Genomic DNA, 17,282 nt, shown 5'->3' with positions numbered 1-17,282 from the left:
TGCAGGAGTGAAGATAGAAGGAAGCAAAAAGTTGACAGCGTATTATATTTATTATGCATGACTGCTCATTTACATCAGTATTAAGGGCAAAGGGAAATGATTCCCATCATATGGTTTTTTGTTTGAAGCATAGCTGGACAGTTGATAAACATTAGGGGGGGGAGAAATTGGGTGGAGCTGTAAACGGGGCGCCAAACTTGCCTGGGTGCCAGATTTTGCACTGTGATCGGAGCAGCAGCAATCGCCGGAAATTCAGCTTGAGCGCCCCAAGAGGGACACGGGGCGAGGCGTCCCTCTTAAGGCGCTGAAACTGAATATCGCAGCGCAACGTGCCGCAGTGACACGTACTGCAGGCCTTCCTCCCATTCTTAAGGGGGAGGGGCCTGCACCAGCACAATGAGCGATCGAGAGTGCCAGCGAGAGAGCCCGGCACTGAGAAGTGCCAGGCTCTCGGAAAGCAGCTGGCAATGCCACGGGGGGGGGGGGGGGGGGGGGGAAGAGAGAACAGGAGGCCAGGGACAGAGGTGCTGGCAGGCGGCTGAAAAAAAAAAACGGCCGCCCCGCAGCTCCACCTTAATTTGTGCCACAGGTGGGCCCCGTGAACTGGACACGATTAGCAAGCGGCGCTAGAGGCGGTCGCTGCCAAATATCGCGATCAAGGCGGTAGCGGGGCGCTGCGCACACCGATGACGTCAGCGGTGGCGGCGCAACAGGCTAACGCCGCCATTAGCGCCCCAGCTAAATATCGCGGGAGGCATGGCCAATGGCGCTAAAGCCACCGAGTGCCCTCTTTAGGCACTAACTGGGGGCGCAGCCCACCGAATTTCTCCCCCACTATGTTTTATACCAACCGAACACATTAAGGTTTTGAACATCTACAAGGAAGAATGTGCAAGGGATTTATATGAGCAGCAAGATCCTGGCCTTAAAGATTCTGGTGGGGGAAGCAGAGCATTAGGGAGATGCTAGATCAAATGTTATCAATCACTGGGACAGGAAATACTCATTGTCTGGTCAGCATGGAGAACATGGAAGACAATGCAAGAATAATCAAGCAACTGAACGAGTCAACAGTTGAATTTGTAATGCACTAGAGTGAAGTATGCATCACCTGCAGAACAACTTTTCCACTTTAGTCACAAATGACATCTGTGAATAGGACCACATATTCCTCATCTTTCTACAAGTCTGCAGTCTTTGACAGTTGACCACACCATCCTCCAACATCTAGCAGAGTGGGATTGCCCTCACCTGGTTCTATTCTTACCCATCCAGTTGTAGCTCCCACTTAGTTACCTAGAGTCCCTCAAAGATCCATCAACCCCCTCCTATTTCTCATCTACATGCTGCCCCTTAATGACAACATCCAAAAAGATGTCTCATTCCACATGTACGCCAACACCCAGCTCTACCTCACTACCCCTCCACTGATGTCATACTGCTCCAGGCATATTGGTGAGCAGAAATTTCCTCCAATTAAATATTGGGCTGACTGAAGCCATGGTGTTCTCCCACCCCCCATATCAACTGTGCTTCTGGCTTTTACACATGCCCCTGCTCACAGAATTACCATGTGACAAATCAGTAGTGAAAACCTTGGCTGAATCTAGTGATAGGCAATAAATGCTAGCAATGCCCATATCCCATGAATAAAAAAGCCACTTCATATGATCCCTCATTGTGCACTGTGTATTTGCACCCAAGGACTTATATTTTGATAACATACCAGATCATGGGGTTACGGGGATAGGGTGGGATATGTGTCGGTGCAGGCTCGATGGGCCGAAATGGCCTCTATCTGCACTGTAGATTCTGTGATTTTAAATAGCAAGGATATTGAATTTTAAGCTGAAAATGACATTTCAGCCCCTCATTAAAACATGCTCTTCTGGGTGACCTGCATTTCAACATGGATTGCTATACAACTCAAAAAACTACTGGTCTTTAAAAGGGCACTCACTACATGTGTCTTTTGGAAGGCAATACCATGTGAGTGAGGGTTTTTACATGCTATAGCTCAACAGTCTAGTTACAAATATGATCACATTGCGTTTGCAAACAAAACCGTGTCAACCACTAATCAGTGAAGAATTTGCCTTCCAACTCTGCATTGCCCATATTTCTCTGAATCATCTTGTATAATGAACACTTCATTGAAAAGTATGTTAAAAGCTGAAGGATAAAAAGAAAACCAATTATCTTAGCATATGATCTTACCATTGTCTAAATCAGGAAGGGATTTTTTAGTGCTTTCAACCTCTGCTTCATCTTCTTCCTGACCAAAAAAAAAATTTAAAGTTAGAACAGTTATCAATACTTCCAAACCATACCAATATCAAAAGACCAAAGTTACAATATTAAAAACAAATACTTGCTGCATGTTCATTTCCCAGGATCAACTTTTCTAGCAAGATTTTAAATGAAGCTAAAGTAATTCAAGGAGCTGAGAAAGTGCCATCGTTGACAGGATTGTGCAAAATACTATTCAAAAATTTTTTACTCAATTTACTCGAGGCCATTTTGTCTGCTCAACAGAAAACCCAGGAAAGCACTTGGTGTTAGTTATCCTCAGAACTAAAATGGAATGTCATTGTCTAGAATTAAATTGCCCCCTAATCAGACTGAATAAAATGTAACCATTTTATAATTAATTAGATCAAACAAGGGCATAGAGTCAGCCATTTAAAGTAATTATCAGACTGAAGGTACATTAAAAGCTCCATAATGCACATTAAAAACAATCCCTTTGATAGTGTAATTCAGGTTTACTCAAAATGAATTATAGTTTTGTTTCAAACTAAATGTTGCCTAAAGCCACTAATGTTACACTACCACCAGAGACCATAAATCTCTTCCATGCAATACATTTTTGGTTTGGGACTTAGTTCACTTGTGCGCCATAGCCCAAGGTATTGTACAGAATTTTAAAACGTTGTCGAGCTCTTTTTGCAAATCCAGCCTCTGGAGATAAGATGCCCTCAAGGGCAGTGACTAGTGGAACTTTAGTCATCTGTGGAGTTACTTACTGTTATCACTTAGGAACAGGAGAAGGCTTCTAATCCTCTACAAGGCCAGGTGGCCAATGTTGGGGAGAATGATATTTTCCAAAAAGGAAAAATTGAGTACACAGGTTAAATAATGAACACTGATATTCAATTACAGGAAACTTCACGATAGCTGGCACCGACATGATGCCGATCTATGAAAACTTCCAGACAGACTAGTGCTAATGTTGAAGGATGGAGGTTTTCGTCTCTGTATCTGACACTGTTGCTTAGCAACAGCTTGTAAACAGTCAGCCCATACCTTGGAAGCGTCTGTAGCTTAGCAACAGCTTCAGAGAGGCTTTCCAGAGACTGACTGTTTAACAAAACAGCTGCTGATTTCTGCCGTTAGATCGAGGTTTCCGGCCATACAACCTCCGGATAAACCAAAGTTTCCCATAATTGAAAGCTGCTAATAATGTACAGCAATGCAACTCTAGCATTTGACAAGTAGAAAGGAACTATTTTACCTCAACACATGGGCAAATCCAAGTTTAGAACATTTTTCAATACAGTAATTTATTAAAAATCCTCCAGTATAATATTGGTGCTTTGGGATGGTTTCAGGAAAAACTAACAGATTTTAAACCACTCACTCACTCACTTGAACTGGAGAAAGGATCAACTAAAATCAAAAAAGGCATCTTTCAAGCCTAAACATGCTCTGGTGACCTGGGCAGCTTTGGACCCACAGCCAGGCCATCAATTATTAAAACTCCTGTGCTCACTGACCCCTGGCCTGGTAACGCCTTGATCAGAGTCACTCCATGGCCTTACTCCACCACATCTTTAACCTCCTCCAACTGTATAACCCTCCACGATCTTTGCACTCCAATTCTGGCCTCTTCCACATCAGATTCATCACTCCACCATTGATGGCAGTGCCTTCAGTTGTCCAGACCCCAAACTAATTCCCTCCCTGAACTTCTCTGCCAAACCTACCTCCGACCAAGCTATTGGTCACTTGTCCCAATTGCTCCTTATAGCAGTTTGACAATGCTGTGAAGCACTTGGACATTTTACTATGTTAAAGGCACTATATAAATGCAAGCTGTTAAACATTGCTTTAGAAGGTACATCAGCAGCGTGATTGAAACTGCTCTTCATATTTATGTAGTTCAGTGGTTGCAGCCCCCATTATTTAAAAAAGGGGCCGATTCTTATTTTATGCTCTGATCTTTGGCCACCTGGTGCAGAGGGCCTTCAAGTCTGATCCTGAGCTTGGCAAAGACAGCTAGTCATGGGTCCATGGCAAGGGTGTCTGGCTGCCTGCTTCTCTTCAGTGGTCTCGTCGTGGCTGGGTAGCTGAGCATGTGATGTCTATCGGTCACTTGGACTATTCCACAACCAGTGGGCACCACACGGAAGAGTGTCTGGTAGAGACAGCCAATGTTATGATTTAGGTTTAAAAAAAAAAGTAAGTTTCCTTTTGTTAGATTAGACTTGTGTTTTAATTATATTAGTTGTGCCTTATGAAGGCAGTTACAGATTTGATTTCCTGTTTGAGTTTAATGGTCAACTAAACTAGGCAGCAGCACAAAAACCTTACATCAAAATGATCAATTTACAGCATCTTAGGCAATAGAAATACTGTACAATGATCCAATCACATTCCTTCACATCCATTAACTTGATATGTTTTTACAAAAGCTTAAATCAGTTTGTGAATGGCAATTTGAATTTTGTGCAAAAGAATTGGTTAGTGTAAAAGGGAATGCTCTAATTATATAGCTACAGAATGCTTTCGTATGGCTTGAAAGTTAGCCAAGTGTAAGATTTTTCCTTGGTGGTATACACAAAAATTAAAATAAATACAATTGAAGGCAAAAATACAAAATAAAGCTGAAATAAAAGCCAAAAATGTTGGAATTGGAAACCAGGTCAATTAGCATCTGAAAGAGAAAAGGTTCATGTGTCACAGGAGACCCTTCTTTAGAACAGGTCTTTGTTGTTGACTGGCCTTTTCCTTTGCATTTCTAACAGACACTGGAAATCAAAGATGATTTAAAAATGTTTCCCAAGACTCCCAATGGGGTCCAATTTCTACCCCAATCTGTTTGGCCAACAACTATCCGTCAGCCAACACAGCCAGGAGAATGCCTTGCCAAATGGTGCCATGGGATTTTTGCATCTACCTGATCAGGCAGAAGTGACTTTGGTTTAATGTCTTATCCAAAACATCACAACTGACAATGTAGCACTCAGTACTGCACCGAATTGTCAGAGATTGTGTTCAAATCTGAGTGCAAGGCTCGAACCCATGACCATCTGTCAGAGATGATTGCACTACTAAAGCCAAGCAACAAAAGTTGATGCAGGATGCAAGATTGGAGACAAGGTGGTTAGCAGACTGATGTGGAAGTGTAATATGGGCTCATCTAATTTCTTGATCATTTGATTTACATATGAACATAGCAATCTTATAGTAAACTGCTGTACAATCCTCTGCAAATGCTCAAGTCAAGACAGCATTTCTACACTGTAGGATACCAAACTATAGAATTCTGTGCTTAGTTTACTTTTAGGCTTATGTTACTTATGACATTGCATTCAAGCTACATGGAAATTATGTATTTTAGAGAAACATACATAGTCAGTTGCCTTGGAAAGAGACTAACCAAACAGATTTATGAGGGCCCATCCCAAGGACTGAAGATTTTGCTGGTCAAAGTTCACAGCCAATTTGGGTTAGAAATGTCTTTCCCTTCCAAATCTTGAAAATCACTAAGCAAGCAGACTTTTTGGCTTCGAGCAAATAGGATTGTAGAAAAGTAATTTATTTACAAGGTTGCATTATGTCTTAATAAAAGAGGATTACGGCAATGAGGCAAACTTCATAGAAATGTATATATGCAGAGTTGCAGCATGGTTACTGATAACTGCTGTACATTTGGGTTCACTTTAAGGTTGCTTTAAAAATTGGAACAATTACAAGTCTAGAGCAGAGTGTGTTAGCATTATAAACATCCTTCATACCCCCACATCTTGCTTTGCAAATGGATGAACTAGAAAATGTACTCCAAATTGGCTGCTGCGTTTCCCACATTACAAGTGACTCCACTTCAAAAAAGTACTTAATTGACTAAAGAGCTTAGAGATGGCCGGTGATTGTGAAAGGCGCTATATAAATACAAGTCTGTCGTTCTTTCAATCGGAAAGTGAAATCTAAAATTCTTGTATGAAGTGGGCAGCCTAGTGGTGCCATACAATAGAATGTAGATTGGAATAATTCATGGAAAATTCCTGATAGACTTCTCATCCTCCCTTTGGAACTCTTGCTCTGAGTTAATCTGGAGTGGTTTTCTGCTTCTAATGTTGCATTACAGAACCACATTGGTGAACTGCTTGTCTATGCCAACATGGCATAGCACTTTCTTTTGCAGTGAAAATTTACAGCAACAGAGGAAGAAGCGATGTCAGACCTACATTATGAATTCCACCTAACCCCCCCAACTGCCATCTATTGCATTATCAAGCAATCCTAGAGTAGGTGCAAGACTTGAGTTGGGTAAATTCCAGCCACATTGCTCTAGTCTCAAATAAACTACAGCACAGAAGGAGGCCATTCAGCCTGTCGAGCCCGCTCTCTGCAAGAGATGATCAGCTAGTCCCACTCCCCGCCCCTTCCCTGAAGCCCTGCATATTTCTCCTTCAGGTACTTATCCAATTCCCTTTTGAATGCTACGATGGAGTCTGCCTCCACCACACTTTCAAGCAGTGCATTCCAGATCATTACTCTAAAAAGTTTTTCCCTCACATCACCTTTGGTTCTTCGACCAGCCACTTTAAATAAATTGGTGTCCTTGAGTTCTCAACCCTTCTGCCAATGTGAACAGTTTCTCTAATCGACTCCATCTAGACCCCTCATGATTTTGAGCACCTCCATCAGATCTCCTCACAACCTTCTCTGCTCTAAAAAGAACTCCAGCTTCTCCAGTCCATCCACGTAACGGAAGTCTCATCCCTAGAACCACTCAATCTTTTCTACACCCTCCAAGGCCGACACATCCTTCCTAAAGTGCAGTGCCCAGAATTGGACACCATACTTCAGTTGAGGCCAAACCAGTGTTCTATAAAAGGATCATAACTTCCTTGCTTTTGTACTCTGCCTCTAATAATAAAGCCCAGGATCCTGTATTTAAAAAAAATTATTCAACCTGTTCTGCCCCTTCAATGATTTGTGCATATACCCCCCCAGGTCTCTGTTCCTGCACTGCCTTTAGAATTATACCCTTTAGTTTATATTGCCTCTCATTCTTCCCATGACCCCAACATACTGAGTATTGATCCCCACATACCTCACCATTGTTGAACAGCTCATTTTGGGCCAATATCTCCTCTAGAAAATAAAATCTACAGATTTTTAAAAAACCTATGCAAGAATTCTGGAACCCATTTTGTTCTGTTACTCAGACATTTTTTTCATCAGCAATAAACACAGCTGATTTCAGATGTGGAAAATCCTTCAAGAATGCCTCCATTGAACTGATTTGCACTGGCTGGACAGAGTAATTGACTTGAAATTTTTTGGCGAACCTTGAAAGTAACAGAAGATATGCCACTTAAGTGTGTAGATTAGCAACAAAAACGTGGCAACTCAACCAGTGATCTGAAGCCAATACTGAATAATTCTAGTCAAATAGTTAGGGTTATCTAATGACAGTTTCAATTCAGGTGACACCTGTTGCTCCCTGTGATTAGTACAAATTTATTCATTTGTGAGCAAGTACTCAGTGGAAAAATGCACCATGGAAGGTCAAAGGCAATGTGGTGTAGACAGTTCATTAATCCCAGTGTTGCTTTATGAAGGCAAAGGGGAGACAGCAATTAAAGCCATGGAATTAAATAAAGCAAGCTGATATTTTACATGAAAGGGTTCAGACTAGACAAAGTACCAGTTTGAGGGTTTTTGTTTAACACTCACAAATCTACTTTCTGCACAACATTTCACAACAGGAATACAAGTCAAAATAATTAAAGGGTAAAAGCATATTATATGCCCAGCCATTCACCCTTTAAAATAGCAATTGTAAATCCAATTGTTAAATATAATGGCCTGGAATTTGTAGTATGGATGACTGCAAACTGGTAGCGTTCGCAGTCATTCCACCTTTGAAACTGACCGCAACTTCGGGATTTGACGCAAGTGGAAATCCTGAAGTTGCGGTCTGAGATTGACAGCTCCCAAACAGGCTATGCTGCGCCCCCATTTCCATTCTGAAATTTGCAGAGATCTGTCCCATGGATTCACCCACCAAGAGATGGATGGAGACTGCCCAAACTCCTTTTATGCAAGACAACTGCAGCTAGGAGAGAGGAGACTGCCACCTTGTTCCTTACTGGAATCACACAAATATCCCAAACTTAAGGACAGGGCACCATCTGGTTCCCCTGACCTGTATCTAATGAACACTTGATTTAAACACTGCAGAAAATTCTCGTGTGTCTCTGGAAATGCCATTTAAAAAAAAGTGCTGTTATTCAGAATCCTTGGACTTGATTTTTCACCTTTAGGTCTCAGAACTGGTTATTTGCACATCACACTTCCAATTTAAGATAGGAAAGCAGGACACTGGGGTCACTGTCCTCATGGCCATCACTGATCCACAATTCCAGACCACAAATGGCTCTGCAAAACACTAGTTCAAACAGAATTTTGAAAAAGATCTCCAGGAGGTTGAGGGTTCAAATGTCAAATCAACTTAAACATTCCAACATAAACCTCAGTTTGAGCAGCAAGAACTGCTGAATGCACTTGCCAGGAAATCACAAGAATGGAACATAATTGAATGATATTGATCACAGCTGTAAAGTCTGTGGGTTGTTTCATTAATTCATACACAGACTCCAAGGAGTAACTTAAAACAGGACTTTACTATTCGAAGGTCAGGGCGAATCTGCCCAATAACTCCTGGCACAACACTTATATACTGGTGTGGTCACCGTCGGTATTACCGTATACAGAAGCCAAACAAAGTAGTGCCACACCTAAAATAGTTCTCTTAAAGGTGAACGGTTACATACAATAGTTCTTACAGGTAGATGTGTACATACACTACAACAGCCACCCAATCTAAGCTATACTGATGAATTTGCAATTCAAAAGGCAAAATGACAATCAATGGCGTTACATCAACCATTAATTGATAAGGTTCCAGATCTTTCCCAGACAGCACACAGCTGCTGACACAACACAACTACCATTCAAGTGAAAGATGCTACAAAATATCAGATTGCTAATAAATACTAGTAATACTGCCAGTTGTGTTAGAATGTCTTTGTAGAAAAAAAACTTCACATGTCACTTCTGGTCAGTTGAACTGTAGCTGGGACAGACAGACATGCATTTATATAGCACCTTTCATGACCTCAGGATGTCCCAAAGCACTTTACAGCCAATCAAGTTCTTTTGAAGTGTAGCCACTCTTATATTGGCTGCCAAGTTTCCTACATTACATGCACAGCAAGCTCCCACAAACAGCAATGTGAATGACCAGATCATCTGTTTGTGATGTTGATTGAGGTATAAATATTGACCAGGATTTCAGGGATAACTCCCCTGCTCTTCAAAATAGTGCCATGGGAACTTTCACACCCACTTGTTAAACAGAGGCCCTGTCTGTTCAACATCACATCTGAAAGATGGCACCTCAGTGCTGCACTCCCTCAGTACTGCACTGGAGTGTCACCCTGGAGTTTTGTGCTCAAGCCTCGAGTGGAACTTGAACCCACAACCTTCTGAGAGGTGAGATTGCTACCAACTGAGCCACAGCTGACACCAGTGCATTATAGGTGGAGTGACAGTCACCCTGTGCATGGGAAAAGTGCTAAACACAGCAAATAGCATAGGGCAAATGCAGGCCATCATCTCCAATGTCTTATTCATGGTGATATTTATTGAGGACTAGAAAGCAACAAACCGAGTTGGGATAGACCAAAATGTTTATTAAAAAATGCATTCGTTTCTCAAAGCCTTGATGCTGCATTATGAGGTATGATAGGACTTTGCATTTCCCCATGCACAGAGCTCAACCTGAACAGCACGGTCAGGAAAAAGTCGAGCACAAACCAGATGCTGCTCCACCCTCTTAGCCATGGCTGCAGCATCAATTTTTAACTTTTGTATACAGTCCCTTTAACAGTAGCCACACTCTCCTCCATCCCAGGAATACTTTAAATACGCAGGGCTGTGGTCTGGCAAGAAACCACTGACTTTCCACATTCCAGATCTCAACTATGCTGATGAGTAGAGTGGAGGGCAGACACCCAGAGCCACTTGCACTTTACCTCTTGTATGCATACCTCCCCTGTAAGTGGAGCAGATAGAGCTGTACAGCCACCAGATATTATAGAGAGGAAGCCAAGAGGAAAATTCAGTCTTGTGGTTCTCTGCCAGTTCCCTATTAGTTTTCTTCTTTACCCACATTATGAAAAGCAATTCCAATGGAGTCAGAAGGCTAGCCCATCAACATCAGGACATGAAATTGATCTACTGGCTAGACCACTTATTTTATCTATCCAGCTCTTGACATCTGGCATGGCACAAGGAGGTAAAAAGAGAAAAATGTAGACATCTGTCCCTATAGAAGTCTGCAGGAGCCAAGCAGTGTCCATTATAATGATGGCAATTTGTTGAGCATCCCAAAATGCATACAGGGTCAATAAAAAAAGTGAACAAAAGATTCAGCAATCTTCAGATCGAGATGCTAGAAGGTAGGTTGAGATTTAATTGCTGGACTGCAATTCTAAAGTTTACTATGCAAAAGCAGTGTTGGCATTTGACAAGGTCAAACCAAGAAAAGACATCCCTCATTCTAGCATAAATCCATTCTGCAATATACCCAGGATGCATTTTTAATTGCTAGTTAGCATTAATTATTTAATGCTCAGTTGAAGTTGCAGACAGGAAAGGCAAACACTGCTCACAGCTATAGAAAATGTAGTTGCATTACAGTAACTTGCCACCACTTCACATCTCTGCAGTAGGTGATTTTGCAGTTTAAAGGCAGGGAGTAGCTGTCACACAGACCACAAAGTCCCAGATTCAATCACCAGTCTAGGCAGAGTAACAGATCAGTCAGTCAGTGTAGGAATGGAACAATTGGCATCAACTCCAAGCTATGGAGGGGAGGAGAGATCAGCTGAATTTCCCCATTCTGATCAGTATCCATGGCACCCTGCTGGATGACTGTAGATGTGCAAGTCAGTAATGGCAGGATCAGACAACTGATGGCAGGCAATTTTCTTTTTGCAGGGGCAACAGCCATCAAGGCTGATGAACACCACTTAGCCAAGGTACATGGGAAGGCAACTGGGCCATTGGAATGGTACTCCAAAAATAATCCCTTCAAGGGGGAGAGAGCAAGAGGATAAGAAAGTAGAGTGTGAAAATTAGAGAAAGGAAAATGCTCTATGTAGCATCTTAATCTGATTAAGCATACACTAAAAAAACTTCAAGGAAACTGGCTCTACTAATTAGATACTAGATTAACACTGGCTACATATATGGCCTGAAAAATAAAAAAAGTGCATCCTTCCATTATATACTTGGCAACAGACTGGCACAGCAATTAGTGACAATAAAGTCTAGCATTCCTTGTCCTAATTTATAACAAGAACATTGTGGAAGTCTATCTGCATCACCCTTTCAGACCTTTAACTTGTAGACTGCTACATTTATCTTCTCCATTTTGCATACCTAAATAGGCTTGTGAAGCCCAGCCAAAAATCCAACCGATTGGCCTTGTTAATTTGGTTGGGCTTCAATTTAAGTTTATATTCTAGTGAATAAAGTGGGATTGGGAAGTATTAAAAATTGCAATTAAATACTGCATAGCAAGCAGTAGATTGCAGAAGCACATAGCTTCATTCAATATAACCACCTCTATGACGATGATCTAAGCTATTTGAATGTTTAGGTCTTATTGAAATAAGGTCATCATAAATCCAAAGTTGCTATGGTTACAGGATGTGGGTTCATGCTTGCAAATCCCTACATAACATTCTTGATCTGTGCCTGGCCATCAGCCAGAGAAATGTAGCACATTTCAATCCATGCCAGTCTTTCCCCAATTTTTATTAGCACTGAGGGAATGGTGCAGTGTATATTTCCACATGAATGACTGGTAGAGTGGGGGATGGGAAAGGTAGAGGGTAGAACAATTTACAAGATGATTTGTCAAAATTATTCCATCCATTCTTCAAACCAGCACTGTAGTATAACAGACTTCAAATGAAGGGAAAAAATAATGCAACACTCAGCAAGTCAGGCAGCATCTGGGAAGAGAATCAGTTAACATCTCAGGTCAATTACCTTTCATCAGAACTGGACCATGTTCAAGACGAGCAGCTTTGAAAGCAAGTGCAGAGCCAGGGGAAGGGGGGGGGGGGGGGGGGGTAAGAAAAGGTGAGCGAGAGAGCGCAAGCATGCTGGTTAAAATATGAGAATGAGAGAAACAAAAAGGCAGGTCCAGAGTGAGGTGTAAATGCAACCAAAAGAGAGTGTAATTTAAATTTTCCAAGAATTCAAAGAGTAAACTTAACGTTGACATGTGAATTAATGGAAGTTGCAAACAGACACTGATTTGCCTGGATGTTACACAGTGACACAGACTGGACATTTTACCAACAGATTTTCAGAACACATTTGACTGAGTTGCCAACATCTTACTCATTCACTGCTGTAAGTTATTGCCAATTCATTTAAATCCTGCCTTTTTCCCACCCATGTATCTCTAGTGTTATTCAGATGCTGGCATATCCAAAACAATGGGCCCCAGGGGAAATAAAGTAACATGCATCCATTCCAAAAAAGTAAACCAATTCTGGAATCCTTTTACATATACATGCACAGGACAGAATAGCTGTTTACCAGGACTAGAACATATGGCAATTTTACACAACAGATGCACAATTCCCCACCAATTGCCTGGGGAGGACTGATGGCATCATAGACCCACAAAAATGTAGGTCTACAAATCCACAGGCAAGTCAACAATGTCCTGGTGCAGTCAGCTGATCCAGTGTGTGTGCATTTGCACATGGGTACAAGAGCAAAAGGACAGACTTCCAGTTCTCAGGTACTGTGAGCATCTATGACAAGGTGCTGTAATTCAAGATGGCCCACTGGGGATGCTCAAGAGTTTGGCCCAGAGTGGGAGAACTTTGATTCATACCAGGTCCAGCATATATTTTGCCTAGAAGTTCTTAAATTGAAGATTGCAAAAATCAGAACATGTTCCATTTGCAGTGCAAGCACACCTCATTCAAATTTGTCCAATATTGAAATAGAGAGAGAAATTCTGGCTGTCTCATTCTTGACAAGTGCATTCCAGTGCTTCACAAATCACACTAGCCTTTCAGATTTCTCCTGGACTCAGACCAATACATCACTTCATGACATTCACATTACCTGTAAACTTGCCAGGTCATTAATATACAATCAAAAAGCAGTGGTCCAAATACAGACATCTGGACCACTGCATACTTCAGTCTGAAAAAATTCACTAGTACACTCCCTTAGCCAAATCCAGAGTCAGTGCCCCTTTAATCCATGGGATTCTATTTAGCTAACAAGTGTATTACTTAGTCTTTTTGAAAGCTCATACACATCAACTGCACTACCTTCATTAACCCGCTTAGTTACATCAATGAATGCAAGCAATAAAGTTTGTTTGCTTTTAACAAGCCTATGCTGGCTGTCATTTGTTCACCCATATTTTTCCCCAAGTGATGATTGATTTGTGTCTAGGATTATTGCATCTATAAAGTTTCCCCACCAGCTAAGTTTAGGCTGATGACCCTTTAATTGCTGAGTTTATCCCTCTGCTTTTTTTTTTTTTTTGGGAGTAGGGGGGTCTAACATTTGCAATCTTCTTGCATTTAGACCCACTGTCTTAAAAGTGACAAGTTGTTAAAAGTGCAAATTAAATTGCAGCAAGCAGCAGTATGCATTACAAGGCTCAACACTCATGTCCTTATTAATACCTCATTCACTATAAACATAAGATTGCATACTGTTAGAAACTAGGGGGTGCCTAAAAATGTATATGGCTACATGAATAACACTTTAAATAAGTTTCATTTTCCTGGAAAGCTTGCATTAGAATTTGAGATGGTTTTTTAATCAGTTAGACTAGGTTAAACAAACATTCCACACAGGGGCCCATAGGATGGCCCTGTTAGGCTAGTTATCTGTTGTTTCTAAGTTAGGGTTTTAACTTTGTTAATGTATCTTTAATTTGGCCGGTGAAGGCCCAACCTAGATGTTTCTTCCATTACTAATAACCATATTATAATCTCCAGAGAATGGTAACTGAACTGCTTGAAGATTAAAAGTTAATTAGGAAAAAACAGACTGAAAGGAATTTGAGGGGGCTAAGGTATCTATCTTCAAATGGGCCATTTGCTAGGTGACGGTGAGATAGTGACTGGTTAATGTGCAACAGCTCTGGCTGGGGCCATAAGAGGGACTGGGCCAGGCCTTGTACTTGCTAGGTTAAGATAGAATCGAGAGATATGATTCTAATGGAGGAACCTTGAACATGTAAAAACCAAGATAAATTGGATGAAGTAATGAGACCTTCTTTTGGGGAGGGCTTTCATCCAAGAACCAAGACCAAAACCTTGAGCTGCCATGGGTTGAAGTTTGAGGAACCTCTATAGATTAAATGGTCTTGTCAATAACTTGGCCTCAGGCCCACCCCTAAAGAGAAAAAAAAAGTGACACCAAGGGCTTGCCCACAGACAGAAGGGAGCCGAACAGAAGTTGGGCTGCTTGAACGCGCGAGAGCAAAAGCCAGAGAACTGTTCACACACCAGCCGTCTGTCCAAGTGGGTTCGGTACCAGCTGCTTGTCACGGTTGTATGTTTTTGCTGTATTACTAGTGTGTTATATTCCATCCTAAACTCAGATTAAACACAACATACCCACCATATTGGTTTGCACTTGATCCTGTTTACCAGATACATGAATCTCTACAATACAGCTTCTCTTTGGTTTGTGTGCTTCGCTTTTTAGGTGTGATCAGGGTCACAGTACAGTATAAATAGTGAGGCTGGATGTATTCTGTTCTTCACTGCAGCCAGTGTCAAGTGAAACTTGCATGAATATACTCACTCCATTGCTGTTAACCCTATTAGCAGCAGCACTGGCACTAAAGAATGGCGTCTCTCCCGGGGGCAACAAAATGAGAACATCTACCATGACATCATGTGTGGTTACTGCAGTCAGAAACAAAGCTCAAAAGAACTGCATTTTACACTATTTAGTTCTCCATATCCAGAACCCTATTCATCCCACTACCCCAAATCGGTTTGACAGCTGCTCCTCAAGCATCTCATCATTTTATACAGCCAGTACAAACCTGCCAAATGAATTAGTGCAAAGGAAATGGATGTCATGTTGGTACAGAAAAGCAATGAAGCAGATTGCTGTGAATAACATGCTTTGTTAATGGCTTTCTGTAGGAATTATGCAAACAAGGATTCATTCCAGACAGTAGGACAACAAGAAAACACCTTAGAAAAATTTAATATCAAAATGAAGCACAAGAAAAAAATTAGCACTGCTGTTAGTGTCACTTAGGGCGTGTAAACAGCATTGCAATTTGAATCCTCATCTAGTTACAGTACAAGGTAAAGCCATCTATTCCAGTGTACATCATGGGGAAAAAGTCAACCTACTAGAATACAAGCACAGAACAATTCCTCCCATGTATTATAAAATGTTTAAACATTAAGTGGGCAAGTCAATAGTGACTTTAAAAGATACTTTTTGCAGGTCTGCTGCCTTGCCTGGGCTTTGAGAAACATTCAGAATGATTGACAGGCACATCAGACTAGGTTTTGCCAAGTCTCCCTCTTTGCATCCTACACTTCATACCATATCTTCAGCAAGAACCCAGATACTTGCCAACATGCACTCAAATTTCACAGACCAGTTCAACTTAGCCACTTGATTGCCATCTGACAACAGGAAATTGAAACTGGAGGGGGGGGGGGGGGGGGGGGGGGGAGAAAGAAAGAGAGAGAGAGAGAGAGAGAGGAAATTAGGTCATGGGCCCTTGCTGTAATTTCCCCAGTACTTAAATCTTTGTAAAGCTAAAATGCAAACAAACAAAACAAAAACAAAAAATTGCCCCAGTTCAGGCCTCCACATTTCTTTTTCCAAAACATTTGTTTCTACTTTGCTACCTTGCAGAGGTAGCAATCAGTTAAATATTTAACTTGAACTCAAAGCAAAGAGTCAGACATGCAACAACTACTTAAAAAAAGGATCAGCAGAAAGATCTGTTGGCAAAGTAAATGAATGTTTATACCATTTAAAAAAGGTACATCTTGTGCTTGTGTCAAGTACATTGCGCTTAATTTGCACCTTGGTTAAACACCTTCACATTTGGCAAGTTCAGCTGGTAGCTCAGGTGCTAGCAAGGCCACAGTCCAAGTACCTTCATTTTGAAGATCAATCCAGTTAAGTCATAGTCAGAGGCACAGAAGGCAGCCATTTGACCCATTGAGTCCATGCCAGCTCTAGAGCAATCTAGTCAGTCCCATTCCCCCCCTGCTCTATCCCCCTAGCCCTGCAAGTTTAATTCCCTCAAGTGCCTATCCTGTCTCCTTGAAAACATGGAAATGGTGAAAGCAGTCACTCAAATCGGCAGGGAGTTCCAGGTCCTCACCACTTGCTGCGTATCCCCCTGTATCTCTTGCCCAAATCCAGAAATCGGTGTTCTAGTCCTTGCACCATCAACTCATGGGAACAGCCTTTCCCTGTCTAGCCTATCCAAACCAGTCATAATCTTGTACACTTATCAAAATCACCCCTCAACCTCCTTTGCTCTAATGAAAACAAATCCAGCATCTCCAACCTGTCCTTGTAGCTAAGATCCCCATCCCCAGAACCATTCTGGCAAGTCTCCTCTGCACCCTCTCAAGGGCCTTCACATCCTTCAAGGTGTGGTGACCAGAACTGGGCACAATACTCCAGTTGCGGCCTAACCAGCACTTTATAAAGTGACTTTGTAGCTTTAGAGTTTAAGGAAAGGAAACTTAAATGAAAACTACCCAAATATCATTATACAGGCATGATTGCCCAGCTCACCTAGTTATGAAAGGAAAATAACTGGTTGAAAACAAATCTTAAAGCATAAAATCAGATTAAAGTTCAATATGTTCAAGGATATTGTCTGATGGATAAATGCTCACTTTTGAAGAGAGCCTCTTCCTCTACTCCCTACA

At 41.6% G+C, this 17,282-nt stretch overlaps 1 protein-coding gene across 1 annotated transcript in view; it reads right to left on the bottom strand.

The window, feature by feature from the left end:
* The window catches only part of mxra7 (matrix-remodelling associated 7), a 107,245-nt gene that overhangs the window by 42,905 nt on the left and 47,058 nt on the right, over nt 1–17,282 (bottom strand). The window contains exon 2 of the mRNA XM_085964105.1: nt 2,218–2,275. Within this exon, the coding sequence (XP_085820231.1) occupies nt 2,218–2,275 (58 nt within the window). The remainder of the gene's footprint in view (nt 1–2,217; nt 2,276–17,282) is intronic.

This window comes from Somniosus microcephalus, chromosome 21, assembly GCF_052327205.1.
Source record: "Somniosus microcephalus isolate GS21.2 chromosome 21, FLI_Smic_1.0, whole genome shotgun sequence".
Taxonomy (NCBI): domain Eukaryota; kingdom Metazoa; phylum Chordata; class Chondrichthyes; order Squaliformes; family Somniosidae; genus Somniosus; species Somniosus microcephalus.
This window is presented reverse-complemented; position numbering and strand designations above follow the sequence as displayed.